At 38.8% G+C, this 24,923-nt stretch overlaps 1 protein-coding gene across 3 annotated transcripts in view; it reads right to left on the reverse strand.

Moving 5' to 3' along the window:
• Positions 1-24,923, reverse strand: part of sec31b (SEC31 homolog B, COPII coat complex component) — a 71,072-nt gene that overhangs the window by 36,423 nt on the left and 9,726 nt on the right. For all 3 annotated transcript variants that reach the window (XM_069885706.1, XM_069885704.1, XM_069885703.1), the window contains exons 5-15: positions 16,915-17,010; positions 14,732-14,872; positions 13,092-13,234; positions 11,035-11,134; positions 10,696-10,857; positions 6,896-7,048; positions 6,025-6,255; positions 4,405-4,479; positions 3,767-3,859; positions 2,292-2,397; positions 56-234 (exon numbers count right to left, since the gene is read on the reverse strand). In XM_069885706.1, the coding sequence (XP_069741807.1) occupies positions 56-234; positions 2,292-2,397; positions 3,767-3,859; positions 4,405-4,479; positions 6,025-6,255; positions 6,896-7,048; positions 10,696-10,857; positions 11,035-11,134; positions 13,092-13,234; positions 14,732-14,872; positions 16,915-17,010 (1,479 nt within the window). The remainder of the gene's footprint in view (positions 1-55; positions 235-2,291; positions 2,398-3,766; positions 3,860-4,404; positions 4,480-6,024; positions 6,256-6,895; positions 7,049-10,695; positions 10,858-11,034; positions 11,135-13,091; positions 13,235-14,731; positions 14,873-16,914; positions 17,011-24,923) is intronic.

Genomic DNA, 24,923 nt, shown 5'->3' on the forward strand with positions numbered 1-24,923 from the left:
CTTCCTGAGCACATTATCTTAGAATGAACAAGAGACTGACTGAAGTGGCATTTACCCGTGAAATTTTAGTTTTCCTTTTGGCAAAGTATCTGTTTTGCGTTTGTGCAAGCAGCTCCTCACCACCAGCAATAGCAAGTATGATAGCGTCAGCAAAGTGGTCATCTTTGAGGCACAGCTCGACAGCACCTTCAAAGTTTCCTATAAGCAAGGCTTGGCTGATCAGCCCATCAGTGTCTGAAAAATATAAAGTAGTACATCCTTGAACAATTAGGTCCACCCTGATTTTGCTGCAAGAATAAGAACCTTTTTGACATCACTCTACTCAGGGATACAAAATAAAAATCAGGTTACATAAACAAATATAATTAATTCATCCTATGAAATGACAACATTCAACATTACCAAAAATATCACAGTTGTTGGAAATCAGAACCAAATGCTGGAGTAGTTCAAAAGGTCTGCGGAAATTGTGGAAAATCAATCTTTCTTGTCAGATCCATTATTTACTGTTTTGTAGTGCTGTTATATAGCATTTTCATAACATTATTGAGATACGAGGAAGCAGATACTAAGCAAAAACTGGAAGAGAAATGGCCAAAAATATAGATAAAACTGGTTTTAAAATCTTACAGAAAGGTAAGGTGTGGTGAGTGGAAGGGATTATGTATCTGGGAGGGTGGAGACATGGGAAAAGAAAGTGGCAGCTCTGTTACTGGAGTAGACCCACAGAGAGTGGAGACACAGCACTCCCCTGAGGGGTCCAACCATCTAGTCTGACTACCACCAGCTCTATACATGCTTTCAACAGCCCGTTAAAGGAGCCGACAGTGGCTTATTTTAAAATCCTACGACAGCAGGGTCTTGGCCCAAGATGGCAGCGCTCATGTTCGGCAGCAACTGCGAGGGCTTGCAGACTCCAGGGAAGCAGAGGACTGGCATCAGAAAACAGGGAGACCAGCCTCCGTTTGAGAGGCAGAGGAGACGATTCACAGGATGGTGGCCACAGCAGCAGACCAGTGAGAGGATCTGAGGTTGAAGAACATACACAGGCAGCGGGGTGCCAGTGACTCAAGGCCAGGACCCCACGCTGGCCGTAGGCAACTGTGGTCAAAGGACTCGCACCAGGCTCTGGACTGTTGGAGACCGGGTGAAGGGGTTCAAGTATAGGAACCGGGATGTGAGAGGGTACTGAGAGCGCTGAGGACTTCCTGACATCACATACAAGCCTGAGATTCTTTTTCCCTGCGGGTGAGGCAGAATTACCACTAAATGGTGGTGCAAAGGACTGTACAAGATACATTTCCATGCAACCTCAGAAACAAACAATAAAAAAAAAAGCTACCTTCTCTCTCACAACGAATACAGTAGATGTGATGTTACCACAGACCTTGGCTCCTTTGGATCAGAGGCAGGAGGACACAGGAAAACATTAGCCAGAACTCTGAATATCCCCATGTCATTCAGGAGCACTTACAGCAAAACACATTGATGTGCTGGTCAGCCCCAAGCAGCTCCTGACACAATGGCAAGAGTCAAACAAAATGTAAGTACCTGAGCAAGGAACAGACAGGAAGCCAGTTTCTGGGAAATGAGCCCAGCCTAGATTCAATCCTTTGTTGAGAGATGGGCAAAGTTGATGAAGAAGACAAATCCATTTTCTCACATGTGCAAATTCAAAAGCAGATTGAGGAAAACTTAGCTAGGCTTTGGTGGTTCTTTGGTCTAGAGCAATGGTTCTCAAACATTTCGCCCAACACATACCACCTTATATAATGCCTTAATGTGGTTAGTAAGGGATTACTTAAGGTGGTATGTGAGTGGGGAAAAAAAAAGGTTGAGAACTACTAGACTAGAAAAAGTCAGGGGAAATTTAACTTGGGTGTATAAAATTCCCTGGAGTAGCTCAGACAGGCCAACAGAAAGATTTAATTTCCTTAGCAGAGAGGCTAACAACTAAGGGACAAAAGTCCCCAGCACTTTTGTGTATTAAATACAGTCACTGCATCTGCAGACTTTCTTGCTGAATTCCTAAGAACTAAGGGATGTAGACTTAAACCTGAAGGATGAGAGAAGCACTGCATAATTTTGTTAACCATGGATAGGGGTTCTGCAACCTTTGCCTGAAAGACTCATGGAGAGAAAAATGGCCTCATCGCACAACACAATGAGTACCTCATCTGCTATTTACATGCTTCTTGATCAACTGTAGGATTTGTCTCAATAGATACAGTTGACCAGATAGCCAGACAACTTTGTAAAATTCCTTTGCTGGATAGTCATCTAGTGTTTACCTCCAGTCACAGGGATTTCAAACATGGGTTTTTCCCCTGGAATATTATCAAAGAAATCTGTTGTTGAGGCATCTCCTGCTGCAATGGACTCCTCAGAACTTGAACTCTGGAAAAATAAACAAAAATACACATCCATAACTGTTCATCCACAAAAGGTTTCAATATACAATGACTTGGAATAACAATGAATAAATAATTCCCCTTGGGTTTGGGTTGTAATCTAAGCTATTTAACATGATTTCAGAATTCAATTGGGAAATTATTATTCTTGATGGGGTGTTACAGAACAAGACACCAAACACCAAGCTTGCTGATGCTGTAGTTAAGGCTGTTGCCTCACAGCTCCAAGGGCCCACATAGCATTCTAACCTTGGTGAGTACATTTGGATGTCCATTGTGAAAATGAGGTGGTCAAGTTCAGGGAATTAGAAGTCTTGAAAGAGGTGGCGGGCGCGTGAGGTATCGCAGATTTTTGGACGACCAGAGTGGGGGGGGGGGGGGGGGGGGAAGTCAAACCCTACCTTGATGAAGGGCTCAAGCCCGAAACATTGGTTATGTATCTTTATCTTTGCTATATAAAGTAGACTGTTTCATCTGCTGAGTTTCTCCAGCATTGTGTTTTTGTTGCATCCTAACCTGAGGTGCTGTCTGCATGCAGCATGCAAGTCCTCTCTGTGACATTACTCCAGGGGTTCTGGTTTCCTCCACATTCCAAAGATGTGCTGTTAATGGCTACTGTAAATTATACTTTGGTGTATGGTAATGGTCAAAATAACTAGAGGAGTTGACAGGCATGTGAGAGAGAGAGAGAGAGGGGTTGCGGGATAACAGGGAAATAAAGAGAGGGGAAATGGCGAGAATGGGACTGCTTCCCTGAGAGTCGGTATGAACTTGGTGATCTGAATGGTCTCCTTGTATGTCCTTAGATTACAAGGACAAAGATAGTGGGATGAACACAGTTAAGAAATCTAGGATACTCTGCCCCAAAAGGCAGTGAATGCTTGACACCAAGTTAGGATTTTGTATGGAAAGGCTATTGAGGGACTTAGCAGTCATGAAGAAATTCAATGGTTGAAGGGCTTACTGGCTTCCTCCTGTTTCCTATTCTAGTTCCAGTCATCACCAGCAGCTTAATTACTACAACAATGACAGCCAATGAAACCGTATAGTTACACAACATTGACACAGCCCCATCTGCTCTCATTATAATTTTCTACTTCTATTTTAGATTTCCCACATCTCTTAGTTTTACTGATTAACATAATCCATGAAGTTTTATAATTTGCGTCATGAATTTACATTTCGGCTTTTGCAACACTACAACATTAGACCTTTTGGCTGGCAAAACATAGTGAATGACCTCTAGTGCTTTTTTTTGTTGTTTGCAGAAAGCATGTCTCGGACAAATAATGGCCTGCTAGTAAAGGCCATTGAGGCCTGTAAAGTTCTGGGGCAACTGCCACTCATTGTTATACCTGACTGGAGACTCCAGTCATCTTCTGTGTTCGGTCATTAGCCTCCACTTCCAGATTCTTCAGTCGTGTGCTGTTGCCAAGAGAGGCTATGATCTGAAAGTGGCAATTCAAACATGGCGATTAACTAATAACATTGAGACAGAGCGGGGATAAAGCATCAAATAGTTTTGGACTATTCAAAGGCAGACCATGTGAGAGATGGAAAGATGAGTATGGAAGACCAAGGGATTAAATAATGTACGATCACTGTCAAAAGAGAACACGAGTGAGACTGAGAGAGAAAACAAATAATAAGAAAAGGAAACATAACAATCGAAGGAGTGAATAAGTGCAGGAGAGACAAAGTGGAGCAAGCCAAACAATTAGAGGTTAGATGTGCTTCAAAGAGAAAATAAATAGCTTGAAAGAAACTTTCAGTGGGATTAACCATCTTATTTTGAATAAAAATATTAAGCTTTATCCTACTGCAAGAAAAGCTGGGTCTCCCCAATTAACCAACATCTTTCCTCGATGGGAGCAGAAAGATGATTATTTTGATAACTAGCTTTAAGCTCCCTTCACCATTTATTAGCAAATCTACAAAACTGAAGACCACCACCTATCTTTAGTCAATGGATATTATTTTTATATAATTTTACCTTTTTTTCCAATCCTTCCTTACTGTAGCCAAGTAGATTCAAGTATTTTGCACGAGGATCTTGCTCAAAATTTACCTGGAGGATTAACAAAAAATGTTTACTTGTTTAAATAATAACATTTAACGAGAGAGCTTTGTTCAGGAGTAGGTGTGTTGCGCAGAATGGGACTGTGTCACGTGGATCAAAAGGATGATTAGTTTTCACTGTTATACAATTACTAGCTTGGCGCTTGAGGAATGAACAAAGCGGTATGCCCCATAATTCTCCTGGCAATGGTCCATGTGTAGACAGGTTTACACATATGGCACAGTCCAATCTCTAACGTTATACTTATGGAAAAGACAAGGCGGCAAGGTATTGAGCAGATGATAAACAGTGCACTCAGAGGGGACTCCAGGAGAAAGGGGAAGTAATAAAAATATTAACTGGAATTGCTTGAAAATCACTTTCAGGAGCTTCTACCATGAGGAAATTCGACATAATTTCAAGCATTTCTGTGAATTATTTCAAATCATTTTTTTTTTTAAATTGGCCCACTCAGAAAAGCAGATTTAAGCTGTCAGAAAGAAAATATTTAAACAAACCTGGAATACATTAGTCGTTCATGGAACAGAAGAAATGATTTTTGATTGCCTACAGGCAGAAATGACATTTGGTGAGCTATATATAAAAAAAGTCACTGACAAAAGGCAAAGGAGGAAAAACCCAACACCCAACCCCAACCCACCAATTTTCCCCTGCAACCGCTGCAACCGTGTCTGCCTGTCCCGCATCGGACTTGTCAGCCACAAACGAGCCTGCAGCTGACGTGGACTTTTACCCCCTCCATAAATCTTCGTCTGCGAAGCCAAGCCAAAGAAAAATATAAAAAAATCATTGCTTGCTGTAGAAGATCCCGTCATGTAAATTATCTGTGATCTAGCTTTATTAACTAATTTTTTTCCGTTTTTAAAAATAGGATTGTAATTTTCTTCTTAAGCTTGATTTTGAATTGTGTCAATTTTGCCCCAAAATCTCAAACAGCCTCCACCTCTGCTAATATTTATGACTCTTCATAACATTTGCTTCTGTCAATTTTTCTGGACACTTATTATAATCTCCTGCAACACAACTTTTGTGTTTTTTTTTTAAAATGGAGGAGCAATTCACCGTGGTGAAGGAACTGTGCTGTGGAATTAATTTTTTTTATAGCACTTAGATTATTTATTTCGTTCAGACTCACAAACTTGTAAGTTGGTAACGACAGAACCAATATCAGTGGTTGTTTTAATTATACAAGCACTGTTGGTTAAAATTAAAATATTCTCAGTCAAATTAAAAAAAAACACGATGTTTCCACACATCTTGTGTGTTTAAACGGCCACAGAATCAGTTATATAACACACAGACAAGACCTCCACTCACTGAGTATGCACCAAGAGGTGAAATAATTTAAGTGAGTACTAATCAGCACTCAAAGAAACTGCACTGCCATTTAAAGAAAACGAAGATGCGTGATCACCTAGAATTTCAGCTCATGCATATGCATTATTATTTAGAAATGCATTTTGATTATGTGAATTTTCACTCCTCTCATCTGACAAATTCCAGCATTTATAAAGACGTCAAAACAACATGCACCTTTAAAAAGTTCCAGATGCTCTTTTCGAATTCTGTTCCTGCCACGTTAATCTTGGACTGACAGTAATGGATAAATGCCTCTGACCGGAGTGCTGTCTGTAGCTCATTGGATCGGCACAAAAATTCAGTTTCCGTAGTAACCACACTCACAAAGACTTGTTGTGAAACGGGCTGTTGTATCTGTGGAGCAGCAGCTTTGGAATTGGCAAAAGTAATCAGCTTCCCTCCAAACTGCAACAAAAGATAGTGGCAATAGACAGTAAAAATCCAATTTTTCTCAACTTATTGATGCATAGCAATAACTATTGTATATTTTCTATACAACAGCCTGATGTTTTCAAACATTTTGAACAATCATGACAATTTTTAATTTTATTTAGGGACCTGCAGTCATGCAAGCACTGCAGACAAGAATGAGCTTTCGTGGGTAAATGAGAGCATTTTTGCTTTACTTTGTATTTCATACGAAAACCAAGAGGGTGCCAACCATCAAGGATCCACTTACACTCATCTTGCATAATCCTAATGTATTCTCCCCACATTCCTGTCAAGACTGCCCAGATTTTACCGCTCATTACGAAACCTCTTGGCTCAAGAACAGTTTCTTTCCAATAACAATCAGACTCTCGATCCTCCCCTTGGTACACTAATCAGGGACTGTCAGCACTATTTTTGTTACACTAGGATCACTGTGAATATTCATTACCTATCTTATGTATTTATTGTCTCTTTTAATTTAATTCAATTAGTTTGCTATTTAGTTTTTCATTATAAGTACCTATTTGGCTGTGGCAAGCATACGTACATTGCACAATGTGTACGACAATAAACTCATTATCATGGTGGGCTATTTACTGAAGGTCAGACTCACAGCAAATGATGCTCCAACAGGTCTCCGGATCCACTTAGGAGGCTTTTTCAAGGGAAGGACCACAGTGGGCTGAGCTGCCCTCTGAGGAATATCTAGGGGAGGAAGTGTCTGCCCAGTGCCAAATGGGTCCAAATTGTTGAATGACGAAGAAATCTAAAATCAATAAACACAATTTGAGAGCACTTTGTGGATTATTTTGGTTTTAAAATTGCTGTAACAAGAGTTAATGTGAAAAATAAAACGTGGCGCAGAAGGTAACCTGTTGGCACAAATGGAATGCAGTAGTCCTCCACTTATCAGCGGGGGATATGTTCCAAGACCCCCAGCGGATGCCTGAAACCTCAGATTGTACAGAACCCTATATGTAGATTATGTTTTTTTCCTATACATACATACCTATGATAAAGTTTAATTTATAAATTAGGCACAATAAGAGATTAACCAAAATAACTAATAATAAAATAGAACAATTATAACAATATTAAAAAAATGTTACCTGAACACAAGCACTGTGATACGACAGTCAATCTGATAACCAAAACAGCTACTAAGTAACTAATGGGCAGATAGCGTATACAGCATGGATACGCTGGAAAAATGGATGATTCACGACCCAGGTGAGGCGTCGCGACATTTCATCTCGCTAATCAAAATGGTGCGCAATTTAAAACTTATGAATTGTTTATTTCTGGAATTTAACATTTAATATTTTCGGACCGCGGGTAACTGAAAGCACAGATGGTGGTGGGGGGGGGAAACCACTGTACTGGCTGCCTTACAGGAAATGGAATAATCAAAACAGGTTGTTTTAATACCAACACACAAAAATGCTGGAGGAACTCAGCCAGGCTTGCAACGCTCAGAGGAAATAAAGATACATTACCGAGGCCTGAGCTCTTCTTCAAGGGTAAGCAATGAATAAGCAAAAATACTTTTTTTTCTGTGAGGAATCTGTAACAAGTGGTTTGCTGCAGGGATCACATCTGGTGCCTCAACCTTTTACAATTTCTATAAGTGACTTGGATGGAGGCACTGAGAGTATAGTTGTTAAAGTCAGAGATTTGAGAATTGGATGCAAGGTCACTACAAAGGTTATAGATTGAGGGAGCAAAGAGCTAGCAAATGAAGCAATAATGTGGATAAATGTGAAATTGTCCATTTTGCAGGAAAAACATAAAATCATCCGAATAGTGAGAGATTGCAGAAAATATTCGAGAGAGTCAGGGGCAGAAGTGAGTTCTGTTGCTTTGGATATTGAAGGGTTTGAAAGAGGATCAGACACCTGGACTGGATGGGCCATACCCATGGACTCCAAAAGAGGATTCTTAGAGATTATTAAGGCAATAGAAGTGATCTTTCAAGAATCACCAGAGTTAGGAATGCTTCCAGAGGATTGAAAAATTTTAAATGTCACTCCACTCTAAGGGAGAGAAGCAAAAGACAGAAAATTAGAGACTTGTTAGTTTTGGTTGGTAAGATTTTAAAAGTCATAAAATATGAGGTTTTGGTCTATTTGAAAGCATGTCACACAACAGGCCAAAGTCAGCATGGTTTCCTTCAAGGGAAATCTTGCCTGTTGGAATTCTTTGAGGACGTACCAAGCAGGATAGATAGAGGAGAGTCAGTGAGCACTGTTGACTTAGATTTTAAGGAGTTCTTTAACGTCTGTGGTAGGTAAATTAAATTAATGGAGAAAATTCTTAGAGATAGTACTTATAAACATCTGGATAGACAGGGTCTGATCAGGAGCACTCAACATGGATTTGTGGGAGGAAGGTCATGTTTGACCAATCTGATTGAATTTTTTGAAGAGGTGACTAGGAATGTGGATGAGGGTAGCGCAGTAGATGTTGTCTATATGGACTTCAGTAAGGCCTTCGATAAGGTACCACATGGAAGGTTAGTTAGGAAGGTGCAGTCTTTAGGTATAAATTTTAAGATAGTCAAATGGATTGAACATTGGCTGAAAGGGAGAGGCCAGAGAGTGGTAGTGGATAATTGTCTGTCAGGTTGGAGGCCAGTGACCAGTGGTGTGCCTCAAGGATCTGTATTGGGCCCATTGTTGTTCGTTATATACATTAATGATCTAGATGATGGGGTGGTGAATTGGATGAGTAAATATGCAGACGATACTAAGATAGGTGGAATAGTGGATAATGAAGAAGGTTTTCAAGGATTGCAGAGGGATTTGGGCTGCTTAGAAAAGTGGGCTGAAAAATGGCAGATGGAATTTAATGCTGATAAGTGTGAGGTGCTTCATTTTGGTAAGAAGAATCAGAATAGGACATACGTGGTAAATGGGAGAGCATTGAGGAATACAGAAAAGCAGAAAGATTTAGGAGTAACAGTACATCGTTCCCTGAAGGTAGAAACTCACGTGAATAGGGTGGTGAAGAAGGGTTTTAGTATGCTGGCCTTTATCAATCATTGCATGGAATATAGGAGTTGGGAGGTGATGTTGAGATTGTATAAGACGTTGGTGCGGCCTAATTTGGAGTTCTGTGTGCAGTTCTGGTCGCCTAATTATAGGAAGGATATAAACAGAGTGGAGAGAGTGCAGAGAAGGTTTACCAGAATGTTACCTGGGTTTAAGCATCTAGAGTATAGGGAGAGATTGGACAGATTAGGTCTTTATTCTTTGGAGCGTAGAAGGTTGAGAGGGGATTTGATAGAAGTATTTAAGATTATGAAAGGGATAGACAGAGTGGATGTAGATAGACTATTTCCATTAAGAGGAGGAAAGATTAAAACAAGAGGACATGAGTTAAGAATTAAGGGGCAGAGGTTTAGAGGTTACATGAGGGGGAACTTCTTTACTCAGAGAGTGGTAGCCGTGTGGAATGATCTTCCGGGAGAAATAGTGGCGGCGGAGTCAATTGTATTATTTAAGAAAAGGTTGGACAGGTATATGGATGAGAAGAAGATGGAGGGTTATGGGCATTGTGCAGGGAGGTGGGACTAGAAAGGGGTGTTTGGTTCGGTGCGGACTAGAAGGGCCTAATGGCCTGTTTCCGTGCTGTAATTGTTATGTTAAGGTGCTATACATTAAGCTGATAAATAAGAGAGAAGCACATGGTATTACAGGAAAAGTACTAGCATGGATAGAAGGTTTGGACACTGCAGAAGACAGAGTGGAAATAAATGGGGCATTTTCTGGTTGGCTATCAGTAACTAATGGTATTCAACAGGGTCAGCTACTTTTCTCTTCATATTTTAATGATTTGGATGATGAAATTAATAGCTCTGTGGCCAAGTTTGCAGATAATAGAACGATAGATGGAGGGGGATGTAGTATTGAGGAAATGAGAGGAACTTTAAAATGTGCAAAGTAGTGGCCGATGGAATATGGCACAGGAAAGTGTATAGTCATACACTGATTATCAGTCAAAAGTGGATGCCAATATTTTTGCATAGATATTATGAGAATTTTTAGTGTTGGGTAACTGCATCAATAAACATTATAAAGCATAGGGCTTGCTAGTCCATGTGAAAAGTAATAAAGTCATATTCAGGCTTCATAACTGCAGATAGCTTCAGTTTAACAAGAGGCATGCTAGGAGCAGACAATGGGAAGGGCAGGGGTAGAATGTGGGTCAAAAGGCAGGCGAGGGAGAGAAAACAATTTTGCACAATTACAGGAAACATCGATTGAGAAAATTACATACCCTATTCCCTTAACATAAACCATAACTTGAATAAAAGGAAAATTAGATTTTTTTTAATAACTGCAATTCCTAATCAGGATTCCAATTATGTTGCTTAACAATGGACACTGCCTGATGACAGAGAAACTCGCATACTTTATTCACGTGGTTTTGTTTCTGTGCTTCGACACTCCCTCCCATTACAGAATAAACACTGATGCGCCCATCAAAGGAAGCAGCTGACAGAACTGCAGGATTACGAGGACACCACTGGACATCAAAGCACCACTGACTGCTTGTTGGCAGCTCATAGACCACCTGAAATCAACAAACACAAGGGTGAGCAAGTTCATTCATCAGATTATTGATACTTGAAGCTGAAAATAGAATGTGTTTTCATTAAGAGATTACTGGATTGCTGAATAGTTAGCTCTGTACATTATCCAGAAAATTAGTACGTGTTGCTTGACTGAACAATAAATGACGGCCACTCACCTCCCCATTGTTAGGGTTCCAACACAAGATCCTATTATCTTTTGCACTGCTGAGGAGCAACTCTGCATCAGCTTGACACCACGATATGGATAGAACACCCCTATGATAAAGTGATAGCCATCAGAAACCATGCAAAAGCGGTGCTTAAAAATAAAAGTCACATGATTCCATAGAACGTTACAGTACAAAGAACAGGCCCTTCCAGACTGTGCCAAACAATTATTCGGCCGAGTCTCACTGACCTGCATCCAGACCGTAGCCCTCCACGCCCTTCCCATCCATGTACCTGTCCAAATTTTTCTGAAATGTGAAAATTGAGCCCACATTCACCACTTCAGCTCGTTGTACCCTCCCACTAGCCTCCATGTGAAGAAGTTCCCCGTATACTTTTCCCTTTTCACACTTAACCCATGTCCTCTGGCTTATATCTCACTGAACCTCAGTAGAAAAATCCTACTTGCATTTACTCTATATCCCTCAATTTTGTATACCTCCATCAAATCTCTCCCCATTCTTCTAAATTTTCAGCTTAATTTTCTGAGATTCCTCACAGAATGGGATCTAGTTTCAAGTGTCAACGACTTGCAGAAACACAGCATCAGAAGGACAAGAAAAAATATATATACAGGAACATTTAAAAATTCCATCAATTAGAAGATGAGGATTATTTCCAGGCATATTATTTTCAATAAATTTTGAAAATAGCCAAAATGAATACAAAATATTCTTGTCCTGTGACATACATTGCTGTTAAATATTTTTTTTAAGATTTCAGTTACGATCATCTCAGAATACAGCAAATTGATCTTGTAACTAAGCACACAATCCCAATCAAATCAGTCAAAGAATGTTTCGACTTAGATATGAGACTTTCCAGTTAACAAAACAAAGTATTCTTTGACAAACAACATCTCAAAAATTGATCTTATCGCCACTCAATTTACCCTCAACCTGGTTCACAGATCGAATTCTGTCCAAAAATGTAGCACACATTTTTACAAAAGTCAGTTGTCACTATTTCTGGAGAAAGTGCAGCTTTGTTTGAAATGTCTACTCAATCTCTCCTTGCATGGAGAGCAATTACCTGCTTTTATGTACCTTCCTGAATCACTGACTTTGACCACACCCTCTCAGCCTGGCTTGTTTTCTTACAAGCTCTCCTGGTTGGTTCAGTTCTGAATAATTGTGGTTTCCTGTTTGCTTTCCAATCAAGTTGAGCTTCCTGGGAATCCCATTTAATAAATTAATTTAAATTTACCTCACACTTTCAGTTCAAGGTTACACAACATGAATACTTTAGAGCCTACAGCACCAAAACTACTGGCAGAGATCTTCAGCCAATTTCAGATGTGTTATACACAATACAATCTATGATGATTTCATGTGCCTACCTTCATTTTTACTGAGAAAATCAAAAAATAATGATGTGAGGAGGGAGAACAACTCAAGCAGAATAAGAGGAGCTCAGATATCTTCTTGGCTTGTTATCTTTGGATTTTTTCTGGGACCCGTTTGTAACTATTGTTATTTTCTTTTATAACTAGTTTGTGCTTGTTGATTTATCTTTTGGGGGTGGGGGGGGGGGGGGAGGATGGGGGGGGGTGGGGGAGGGTGAAGGAGGGTAAAAAAGACAGTATACTCTTTAAAGGAGGATGAATGTTCTCCTGTGTTGTTTGAAATGCATGAGTCTGTAACATCAAAAATAAAATGTTCCAAAAAAAAAAAGCAGAATAAGAGGGTCCGATATTGAATTTATAAAGATGAACAGTGGGATTCAGAGGGGTGGGCAAAACGGGGGAATAAAACAAAAAAAATGACAAAAACATGAAAAGGAAAACAATTAAAGAAAAAATCAAATGTTAAGATTATCAGGTACATATATCAAAATATGGGCCACCACCACAACTTTCTAACTTCCTTGAATACACTCTTGAATTTTCTGCAACCGTACTGACATTATCTGTCAGGCACATTTCCAAATCTAACATACAGCCTTTTGTCACCTCAAGGTGGCAGATTCAGAATTGCAACACTGTTCCCAAGTGATGCTTCAGTACCTGGTGTGATTCTCTAGAACTTTGAGAGGAGAAGTGGCAAACCGCAAATCCCATATTTGCAACACAGGCATGTGATCATCTTCAGATGCAAGAACAAGTTGAGTGGCAACTTCAGGATTCCAGGCCATTCCAGAACATCGCATCTACAAAAAGACAAGTAAAACTGTACTGGTGATTTCAGATGTTTTCATTGGGTAAAATTTGGGGTAATGAAGGATCCAAGTGTTGAAATAGCCAATTTCAGGAATTTAATGATAACATATAGCGACTAAGTTTAGAAAGCCACATGACTCAAATGGCAACAGCAGCCATTTTCCTGCCACTGCTGGATCAAATTAGCCTTAAACTGAAAGCAATTTTGGTTATAACCTACACCAACAAGGACCTGGACAGAGACTAAAGAGGTCTATTTCCATTTTAGGGGTGTAAGATAGACATCATTCTGTGAAAGTAGAGCTCATTAGAATCTAGACACAATGGATGAACCATGAACTAATAAATGTTTTTGAAAAAGATGCTGTCTCACTGTAAACCTTTTAAAAGTCAGATCAGATCATGCCTGGTCTGGCCCACCATCCGCGCGCACGTCCAGTCTGGCCCACCGTCCACTCATGCCCATGTGAAAACCATTTTGCAGTAGCACAGCTCCCAATGTCTGAGGCCTTGGTTCCACATAACCCCACAAGAATGTGCCATTCATTACAATGGCCTGTGGATGATGCATTCTAAGGCCACATCCCCAGCATCACCCTGATGGCATTTGACAGACATCAGTGCTCTCAGTTTTAAATAACTGATATTCAGAACATTTAAAATCAGTTGCAAATTATTGAATTAAAACTAAAAAAAAAACAATTTGTTAACCAAGGTCATTAATATACATTAAAATGGAGATAAAAATTTGAATTTATTTTATTCAAAGCTCAGCATTCCAATTCAACTTACTGTGGCTTAACCAGATTTAATTTTAAATTTAGATATATAGCACGGTTCCAGACCCTAATGGCCCACAAGCCCGTGCCACCCAATTACACCCAACTGACCTACAACCTTGAAGGAGAACCCAGAAGAAACCCACATAGACACAGGGAGAACGTAAAACACCTTATAGACAGCACCCGATTCCAACCCTGTTCGCTGACGCTGTAACAGTGTTGGTCTAAACACTAAGCTAACCCTGCCGCCCTAAATGTTGGATCAATGATGGACATAAAGCTGTTTTTTTTTTACTCACTACGTAGCTTTGTGTAGGTGTGTTTCAGTCTCGTGAAGTTTTTTTTGTAGGAATGGCGTAATCTTGTGTTGTCTACGTTGATTTTGTGTAATCTTGAGATGTGTAGGTAGCATTATGGTATTATGGTTTGGAAGAATGTTATCTCGTTTTTTTTTTACTGTGTACTGTTTTACAGTCTGGTCTTAAATGACAATAAAGGTATCTTATTGTATCGGAATTTACAAGTACTTTATCTTGGTCTTTGGCTCCATGGCTAACAAATATTCTGCAGCCGGCAGGCAGTTCTCTATGGAATCAACCACCAATTAATTTCTTCACGATTAAATGGTAAATGCAATCTCATTTTCAAACACAAGATACAAAGGTACTTAGCAGTTAAGATGCATTCAGGTTCGAACGCACTCACCCTACTGCTGTGATCACTGACTTTAATGATAGGTTCATTCTTTCTCAGATCCCACACCACAGCTCTGCCACTTGGATGAGCAGAAGCCAGGATATGCTGCACTTGTCGATTCCAGGCCACACAACTGATATCTTCGGAAGGCTGCACAAATTCAAAAGATCCCATTAAAAGGGGGGGCAAAGCTTCAGAGCAAAATTGTCCACTATTTTAATACACAAGATCTCATCATAGAACTCAATCCTGCAACCTGGTTGCTGAAAAGATTTGGATGAGAAGTTCAGCTCGTCCAAGGAGGCAGGTGTGAGTCTTACAAAAGAAACAACTTCCATTTAAATATCACACTCAAATCCCCCACAGCATTTCACTGATGGAATGATGACGACTGAAATGCTGAGCATCTGTTTTCATCTAGCAATAAACTCAGGACAAGATAAAAACTGATCTTTGCACCTTCGGCCTTGCCTTTGCTTAGAAATAGGGGGAACTCTGTGTAATACTAGCAGGGGAACACATTGAAGGAACTGACTTAACACGACACAGACTCTCAATGTAGATTTAACATGGACACCTAGTTTTGAGTCATTCTGCACTGAAAGATTCCTTGTGAAAACTCCTACCCAATGACAAATTCAGATACACCATTCAAGAATAAATCAAGCTGGTAAGTGTCTAAAACATTTCAAATATGGTACGTCCACAAGAGCTTATCCTTCAGAATTTACATCATGGTCAGCAATATGAAGCTTATCCAACATCACCCAATCTCCATAGTGCTGGATACTGGGGTATTTACTGTAACAATTTGTTATTTACCGGGACCGTTGGGAGCACCAAGTAAAGTGTGCATCTTCTAATTCAAGTTCTGCCCTAAATCAAATTACCCAGATCATGAGGACCAAGTGGAAGACATACCCTTTCAGATTAAGCACACCTCAGAAAGGCCCTTATTTATTAAGCTGTTGAAATCCGAGCATGCTCATTATAGGCAAAAGGGACAGTAAGGGGAGCCACAAGTCAATTATGATCCAGAGGAAAGAAGCTGATGAGACTGTATACCGTATATATGCACGTAATAGTCAAGTGTTATGCACAAATTTTTTGGGGTCAAATTTAGGGAGTTGACTATTACACCCATACTACTTCTGACTGTGGTAAGTGTTTACGTTGCCTGAGGTGTCGGGATTTTGGATGCAAGGACGGGTGGTAACTCTGCGTTCAGGGTGTCTGAAGCATGAATGGGCAGCTGAGACTGGGTGGTAAGCCTGCATTTAGTTCATCAGGAACTCGAATGGGCAGGCAGCCGGGATCTAGACGAGAGTTTGCCGTCGGGGCATCAGGAGCTCGGATGGGCGATGGGCTGGGTCCTGTGAGAGTCCTCGGCTGGGGTGTCGGGAGCTCGGAGGTGGGGTGTCGACTTTTAAATGCGATATATGGAAAATACCAGATTTTGGGGTCAAAAATTTGGGGTTCAACTTTTACATGGTATTGACTTTCTTCTTCTTCTTTGGCTTGGCTTCGTGGACGAAAATTTATGGAGGGGTAATGTCCACATCAGCTGCAGGCTCGTTTGTGGCTGACAAGTCCGATGCGGGACAGATATATACGATACAAAGGTACACATTAAAGACACCGTGTAAAAAGATGCAGAATAAAGGTCGGAACAATAGGAAAAGGAATATACAAAGAGAAATACTGCAGTTAATTCTACAGATCCTTACATTACCAAATTGCAGAATTCTTAATTCAAACCTTACCTCTCTTTGCTGTCGATCGATAGACAGGAAAAAAGAGAGCAAAAGAGTGTTATTTAGATTGCAATAAAAGATTGTCATTCATTGTTATAATGTGTCCAAATACATAGAGTATGGAAAAATATTTACAGCTTCTAATTACTGAGGCCCAGCACTAGTACAAAAACAATTTAAAAATAAATTTTAAAATCGATTCACAGCAACATTCAAAATATGGCATCAGAAAGATTAAACTTCTACTTGTGCTGTTTTCCCTCCCAAATAAATGGGCTAAAATACGATCACTCATCAATAGGAGTTGTCTTTTGAATAAGTCAACATCCCATATTCTCCTATGATCTAGGGCATTTCTGTTGAGCAATTATTCTGACAATTATCAGAGAGACAAATATGGTGTGAAGTTTGCATCACTGATGATGATTGTAACCATACCTGGGATTTTACTCCTGGTGTCATTGGTGTACTGAAGTTATTTAAATCCCAAATATATATCTCCGAATCACTGGCTCCAGAAGCCATTAGGTTGTTCTAGAAAAATATGAAAACTCCACCAGTAATTAAATTAAACTCAACATTTCATACTATAAAAAAACAATCAAGATATTTCAATATTTAATAACAGACATACAGTAACAGGGTCTTCTGACCCACGAGCCCATGCCACCCAATTACAACAAGCCCCTACCCCCTGTATGTTTTGAATGGTGGAAGGAAAACGGAGCACCAGCAGAAAACCCATGCAGTCACGGGGAGAATGTACAAACTCGGGTTGCTGGCAGTGTTACGCTAACTACACCACCTGTGTGTCCTTCTGCATCTGTTCTGATACTCATTTTTATCAGGATTGATCTTTAGCTTAGCTCCATATCCCTTTCATATTTTTCAGCTCTCCAATATTTTTTTAAAATCTGCATTAATTCTAGCAATCCACCTGGCATGAAATGTTTGCCAACATCTGAGCAGACTTAAATTTCTTAATCCTGTAATCATCTTAAACAGTTCAAAGGGACATTACCTGATCTATGTCACCTGTCGTCTCAAATTAAGTCCTTCCAAGGCCAACATATCCTCTAAGCACTGCCCAGAAATGAATGCAATGTTCACATGTAGTCCAGCCAGTGTGATCCAATCAAAAGGACAGAGGAAATATTAAGACTGATCTGGCCAATTTTAAAGCACTTTCTTTGCAAAACTCAGAGTATATTGACCATGTCAATGATTTTTTTATATAAATTTCTAAATTTTTCACACTATGAGCCTTAACAACCAAAATGTGTACAAATGTTTCTCATCAAATTTACAGTGGTTTTTTCTCCCCTTTTTTTCCCCCTTTCCCTTCCTCCCCTCCTCCCACCCCCCTACAAAACCCATAAATATTCAATATATACAATACAACCATAAAACAATATTTTCACACGAAGGAGAATAAATAAGAAAAATGCGTCATCTATTTATTACACACTGAATCTAGTCGTCTTGTCTTCTTATCATTTTCATTCTCATTTTAGGGGATGGAGGTCGTAGGCAAGCTCTCTCTGATATGTTTCAAGTATGGTTCCCAAATTTGTTCAAACATTGTGACTTTATTTTTTAAATTTTTTTTTTCCCCAATGGAATACATTTATTCATTTCCATGTACCATTGCTGTATACTCATGCTCTCTTCCATTTTCCAAGTTCACATTATACATTTTTTTTTGCTATCGCTAAGGCTATCATAATAAATCTTTTTTTTGCACTTTATCCAATTTGAAGCCTAATTCTGTACTTCTTATGTTACCTACAAGAAATATCTCTGGTTTTTTTTGATATGTTATTTTTTGTAATTTTATTTAGTATCTGCTTTAATTCTTCCCAAAATGTATTTACTTTCGTACATGCCCAAGTTGCATGTAATGTTCCCATTTCCTTCTTACAGCGAAAACATCTATCTGATAATATTGAATCATTTTTTTTAATTTTAGAGGAGTGATATATACCCTGTGTAACCAATTATATTGTATCATGCATAACCTTGTGTTTATTATATTCTTCATAGTTCCAGAGCATAACTTTTCCCATACTTCATTTTTTATCTTTATGTTTAGATCCTTTTCCTACTTCTGCTTAGGTTTATAGTTTATTTCATCATTCTTCTTATCTTGCAGCTTAATGTACATGTTGGTTATAAATCCTTTAATTATCATTGTGTCTGTAATCACGTATTCAAAGCTGCTTCCTTCAGGTAATCTCAAGCTGTTTCCCAATTTATCCTTTAAATAACCTTTCAGTTGATGATATGCAAACATCGTACTATGAGTTATTCCATATTTGTATTTCACCTGTTTAAATGTCAATAAATTATTTCCCCAAAAATAATTTTCTATTTTTTTTATTCCTTTTCGCTCCCATTTTCTAAAGGAAAGGTATGGTTGTAAAAGGGATTAGTGGGTTTTGTGTCAATAACAATTTTGGTATTTGGTATTTTGTTTTTTGCCTTTCTAAGTGGATCTTCTTCCATATATTAAGTAAATGATGCAATACTGGTGAGCTTTTATATTGCACCAGCTTTTCATCCCACTTATAAACTATATGTTCCGGTACCTTTTCCCCTATTTTATCTAGTTCTATCTTAGTCCAGTCTGGTTTTCCCCTTGTCTGGTAAAAATCTGATAAATACCTTAAATTGTGTGGCTCTATAATAATTTCTAAAATTTGGTAACTGCAAACCACCTTGATTTATACCTCTCTGCTAATTTATCTAACGCTACCCTTGGATTCCTCCCTTTCCACAAGAATTTCCTTATTATTCTCTTTAGTTCCTAAAAGAATTTTTCTGTTAAGAGAATTGGTAATGTTTGAAATAAGTATTGTATCCTTGGGAACACGTTCATTTTAATGCAGTTTACCCTCGCTATCAACGTTAGCAGTAATTCTTTCCAATGTTCTAAGTCTTCCTGCAATTTCTTTATTAGTGGCTGATAATTTAGTTTGTACAAGTGGCTTAAGTTATTATCTAACCTGATCCCTAGGTATCGGATTGCTTGTACTTGCCATTTAAATGGTGATTCTTTTTAAAATTCTGTATAGTCTGCGTTACTCATTGGCATCACTTCACTTCTTGTACCCTGATATTTCTCCATATTCCTTCAATTCCTATGTAATTCTTTTACTGATATTTCTGGTTCTGTTAGGTATACTTATGATGTCATCTGCAAATAAGCTGATTTTATACTCCTTCTCCTTTATTTTTATCCCTTTTATTTTATTTTCTATTCTTATCAGTTCTGCCAAAGGTTCTATTGCTAATGTGAACATTGAGGGGGATAGTGGACATCCCTGTCTAGTTGACCTACTTAATTTAAAGTGACTCGATACATATCCATTTACTGTTACCTTTGCCAACGGGCCATTATACAATGCTTTAATCCAATTTATATATTTTTCTGGCAGATTGAACTTCTGTGATACTTGAAATAAGTAGTTCCACTCTATACTCTGTCAAAGGTTTTTTCTGCGTCTAGAGCCACAGCCACTGTTGGTTTCTTATTTCCTTGAACTGCGTGGATTAGATTAATAAGTTTGCAGACATTGTCCGCTGTTCGTCTTTTCTATATAAATCCAGTTTGATCTTGTTTTACTATTTTTGGTGCACAATCAGCCAATCTGTTTGCTAATAATTTCGCTATTATCTTATAATCTGAGTTAAGTAGAGATATTGGTCTTTATGATGCTGGTGTTAATGGATCCTTCCCCATCTTTGGAATTACTGTAATTATTGCTGTCTTACATTAATCTGGCAAGTTTTGTGTTTCTTCTATCTGATTCATTACTTCCAGGAGAGGAGGAATTAATAACTCTTTAAATGTTTTATAAAATTCTATTGGAAATCCATCCTCTCCTGGTGTTTTATTGTTTGGCAGCTTTTTTAATATATCCTGTACTTCCACTCTTTCAAATGGTTTTATTAGTTTGTTTTGTTCCTCTTCTTGCAATTTCGGCAGTTCAATTTTAGCTCAAAATTCCTCTATTTTATCATCTTTCCCCTCATTCTCAGTTTGATACAATTGTTCATAAAATTTTCATTAATCTCTGTTGAGTGTAATTTGTTTGATCTTTTTCCTTGATGCCAGTATCGTTCTTTTAGCTTGTTCTGTTTTAAGTTACCAGGCTAATATTTTGTGTTTCTTCTCCCAGTTCGTAATACTTTTGCTTTGTTTCCATTATGTTCTTCTCCACCTTGTACATTTGTATTGTTTCGATTTTAATTTTTTTGTCCACAAATTCTCTCCTTTTCGTTATATCATCCCTTTTTACTAATTCCTTTTCTGTACTTACTATCTCCCTTTCCAACTGCTTTATTTCCCGATTGTAGTCCTTTTTCATCTTAGTCACATAATTAATTATCTGCCCTCTAATGAAGGCTTTCATTGCATCCAATAATATAAATTTGTCTTTCACGATTCTGTTTATTTCAAAATATGTTTTAATTTGGCGTTCAATAAACTCCCTAAATTCCTGTCTTTTAAGTAGCATGGACTTTAACCTCCATCTATATGTTCTAGGTGGGATGTCCTCCAGTTCTATTGCTAATAATAGGGGTGAATGATCTGATAGTAATCTAGCTTTATACTCAGTTTTCCTAACTCTCGCTTGAATATGGGCTGACAACAAAAACATATCAATCCTTGAGTAAGCTTGGTGCCTACTCGAATAATATGAAAATTCCTTCTCTCTTGGGTGTTGCCTCCTCCATATATCCATAAGTTTCATTTCCTGCATTGATTTAACCATAAATTTAGCTACTTTATTCTTTTTACTTGTTTTTTTGTCCAGTTCAATCCAACAATGGGACTGTAATCTTCAAAAAAATATCCTGCATAAACTTTTGATCCTCCTCGTTAAGCGTATATATATTGAGCAGATTCCAAAATTCTGAGTATATCTGACACTTTATCATTACATACTTCCCTACCGGATTTATTATTTCCTCCTCTATTTTGATTGGTACATTTTTGTTAACTACTATGGCTACACCTCTAGCTTTTGAATTGTATGATGCTGCCGTTACGTGTCCTACCCAGTCTCTCTTTAGTTTGTTATGTTCCGCTTCAGTTAGATGCGTTTCCTGCACAAATGCTATATTTATTTTTTCCTTCTTCAATAAATTTAGTAGCCTCTTCCTTTTAATTTGGTTATATATTCCATTAATGTTTATAGCCATATAGTTCAACATGGCCATCTTATATCTTGCATACATCTCTTTTCCATCTCCATCCCCCTTTCCCCCATGTTAATCTTAGTTTTCTCTTATTACACTTAATATACGACAACACATTTAAGACATAAAGTACCCCTGCAGTTCCCACATCCACTAATACCTTAACCCCAAAAGATCCCCCCCTCTCTGAGTTGTCCCATATCCCTTGCCAGGCAACTACAACTCCCCTTTTCATTTGGATTCCGATTTTGTTCACAGCGTCAACTGATTTTGCAGTGACAGTTATTCCCCCTCTACCCAGCCCTCTCCATAAAACACTTTTTAAAAAAAACATACAACAAAGCTCTCTCTTTTTTTCCCTTACTCCCTTCCTTCCCTTCTCTTTCCCCCCTTTCGTTCTTTACATATACATTGTTTTTACATCTTTATATATACTTTATCGCCATTCTTCATTCTTGCTACATCTCTTCATCTCTTCTCCTGTCCTGCAGACGTTCTGCGAATTCTTGCGCTTTCTCTGGATCTGAGAACAGTCTGTTTTGCTCCCCGGGTATAAATATTTTAAGCACGGCTGGATGTCTTAATATGAATTTGTAACCTTTTTTCCATAAAGTTGATTTCACTGTATTAAATTTCTTCCTCCTCTTTAAGAGTTCAAAACTTATGTCTGGGTGAAAAAATATTTTTTGACCCTTGTATTCCAATGGTTTATTATCTTCTCTAATTTTATTCCTTGCCTGTTCCAGTATATTTTCTCTTGTCGTGTATCACAAAAATTTTACTAAGGTGGATCTTGGTTTTTGATGTGTCTGTGGTTTCAGAGTTAATGCTCTGTATACCCTTTCTATTTCCATTTCTTCCTGCATTTCTGTCATTCCCAGAACCTTTGGGATCCATCCTTTTATAAATTCCTTCATGTCTGTGCCTTTCTTCACCCACCTTCAGGCCTACTATTTTTATGTTGTTTCACCTACTATAATTTTCCAACATATCAATTTTCTGAGATAACAACTCTTTTGTCTCTAATTTTTTTGTCACTTTCTTCCAATTTTTCTCTTGTCACTTACTTCCACTTCTACAGCCGTTTCCCACTCTTCCGCACTCTCTACTCTTTTCCCTATTTCTGTCATTACCAGTTCTAACCTTCGCATTTTATCTTCTGTTCTTTTCATTTTTCTTTTAATTGCATTAAACTCTAATGACAACCTTTCTTTTAGTGATCTCATTTGTTCTTCAAAGAAGACTTTATCTATATTCTGTTCATCAGTTTTACCTTTTATTTCTCTTTGTCCATCAGTTTTACCTATTTCTCTGTGAAAATCTTGGTTGTCTTCCTCTTCTTCTGTGTTTGTGTCTTCTTCTCTTCTTTGTGTCTGTGTCTCTTCTGTTTTTCCTGATGAGCTGCTTGTATCTCTTTGTCGGGCCTCTTCTTGCTGGTCCTCCCCTCCTGGGCTGCTCGTCTGTTGTCCTTCCTGATGTTGGTCTTCTTGTCAGTCATCCCTCCGTCTATCTCCCGTCTGTTTCGTCGCTCCCTCTTCTGCTGTCTTCCTTGGACTCCAACTGAGAGCCCTGGTGTCGGGCATTCATCAGCTGCTCGCTCTGTGACAGCCCACTCCTCTGCTGAGCCCCTCTCCTGCCGGTGTCCTCTTTCTCCTTTGATTGCACAGTTGCACACTTTTGTTTGGCTCCGAGAGCCATTTTTGTAGTGCACTGGCTGGTGCGTCGCGACTCCGCAGGGCAGGCACCGACCTCGAGGGTCGGGCACTCCTCGCCACCACAGCGTCCTGTTCCTTTGTACAGGTAAGGCCTCCTTTTTACTCTGGCAACTTTTCTACTTTTTTTCCAGTTGTTTTTACTTTCTCCTTCTTGGAAGCCATTTTCTTTCTCTGCTCTGTATCTTTATCTTCCATTTCTTATATTCTATTTTTGTTATGCTTTGCTTTTTCCTAACTTTTTTCCTATTTTCCTGGAGAGGGCTGGTTTTCCCGACCGGCCACTACTCCATCACGTGACTCCTATCCATGTCAATGTTAAAGTATTGTCAACTTGCACTAGTACCAACAGACCTGGCAAACCAGATCATCCAGATTTGACATGTATGACAACCACAGAGCAGACTTTCTCAGTCACCCAAACCCTGTTTGTTGCTACATTACAAGTTCCCTTCAGGCAAATGAATATCTGGCTTGTTTGTAGAGCAGAGTGAACAATTAATGTGAAATCCCAATAATAGTTTGCTTGAGAATAAATGGAATTACATAAAAAAATGAATACAAGTACATTTTGTACAGGTTAAAACTACATGAACAAATTTCTGTATAAAGGTACCACCATCACAATTTAAGCGACGTCAATTTTTACCAAAAACAGCATTGAACTTTTTAAAAAGCCATCAATTGCTCTTGCTGTTCTTAACATGTTCTTCAAATTATTTCCAACCGAATGATTGTGAATGCAGGTGGAGGGAAGATGGCAGAATCTACTAATTTCTGAAAATATGTATTTTAAACTTTTTTTTACAAGAACCTGTAACCATGCAGCCAAATAGAAAATTGAAGACCTTTACTTTGAATGACAAAGATGTCTTTTTCTTTAATGCCTACTGTTTTTGCTTTAAATCTTGACATAGTAACAGGCCCTTCCAGCCCATAAGCCTGTGGATCTCAAATACCCTACATCTCACATACATTTTGAAAGGCAGGAGTAAACTGGAACACCCGGAGGAAATCCAGGCAGACACAGGGAGAACGTACAAACTCCTTGCAGACACCACTGGATTCAAACCCAGGTCACTGGCGCTGTAATAGCATTGTGCTAATGGTACAATATTTTAATTCAAGTTATTGATAAAAGAAATCACAGAGTACTGGCCTACAAACCTGTTAACCATATAACCACTTACAGCACAGAACAGGCCAGTTCGGCCCTACTAGTCCATGCCGTAACAAATCCCCACCCTCCTAGTCCCACTGACCAGCACCCGGTCCATACCCCTCCATTCCTCTCCTCTCCATGTAACTACCCAGTCTATCCTTAAATGTAACCAACGATCCCGCCTCAACCACGTCTGTCGGAAGCTCATTCCACATCCCTACCACCCTTTGCGTAAAGAAATTTCCCCTCATGTTCCCCTTATAATTTTCCCCCTTCAATCTTAAACCTTGCCCTCTAGTTTGAATCTCCCCCACTCTTAAATGAAAAAGCCTATCTACATTTACTCAGTCTGTCCCTTTTAAAATCTT

This window comes from Narcine bancroftii, chromosome 6 (genome assembly GCF_036971445.1).
Source record: "Narcine bancroftii isolate sNarBan1 chromosome 6, sNarBan1.hap1, whole genome shotgun sequence".
Classification (NCBI taxonomy): Eukaryota; Metazoa; Chordata; class Chondrichthyes; order Torpediniformes; family Narcinidae; genus Narcine; species Narcine bancroftii.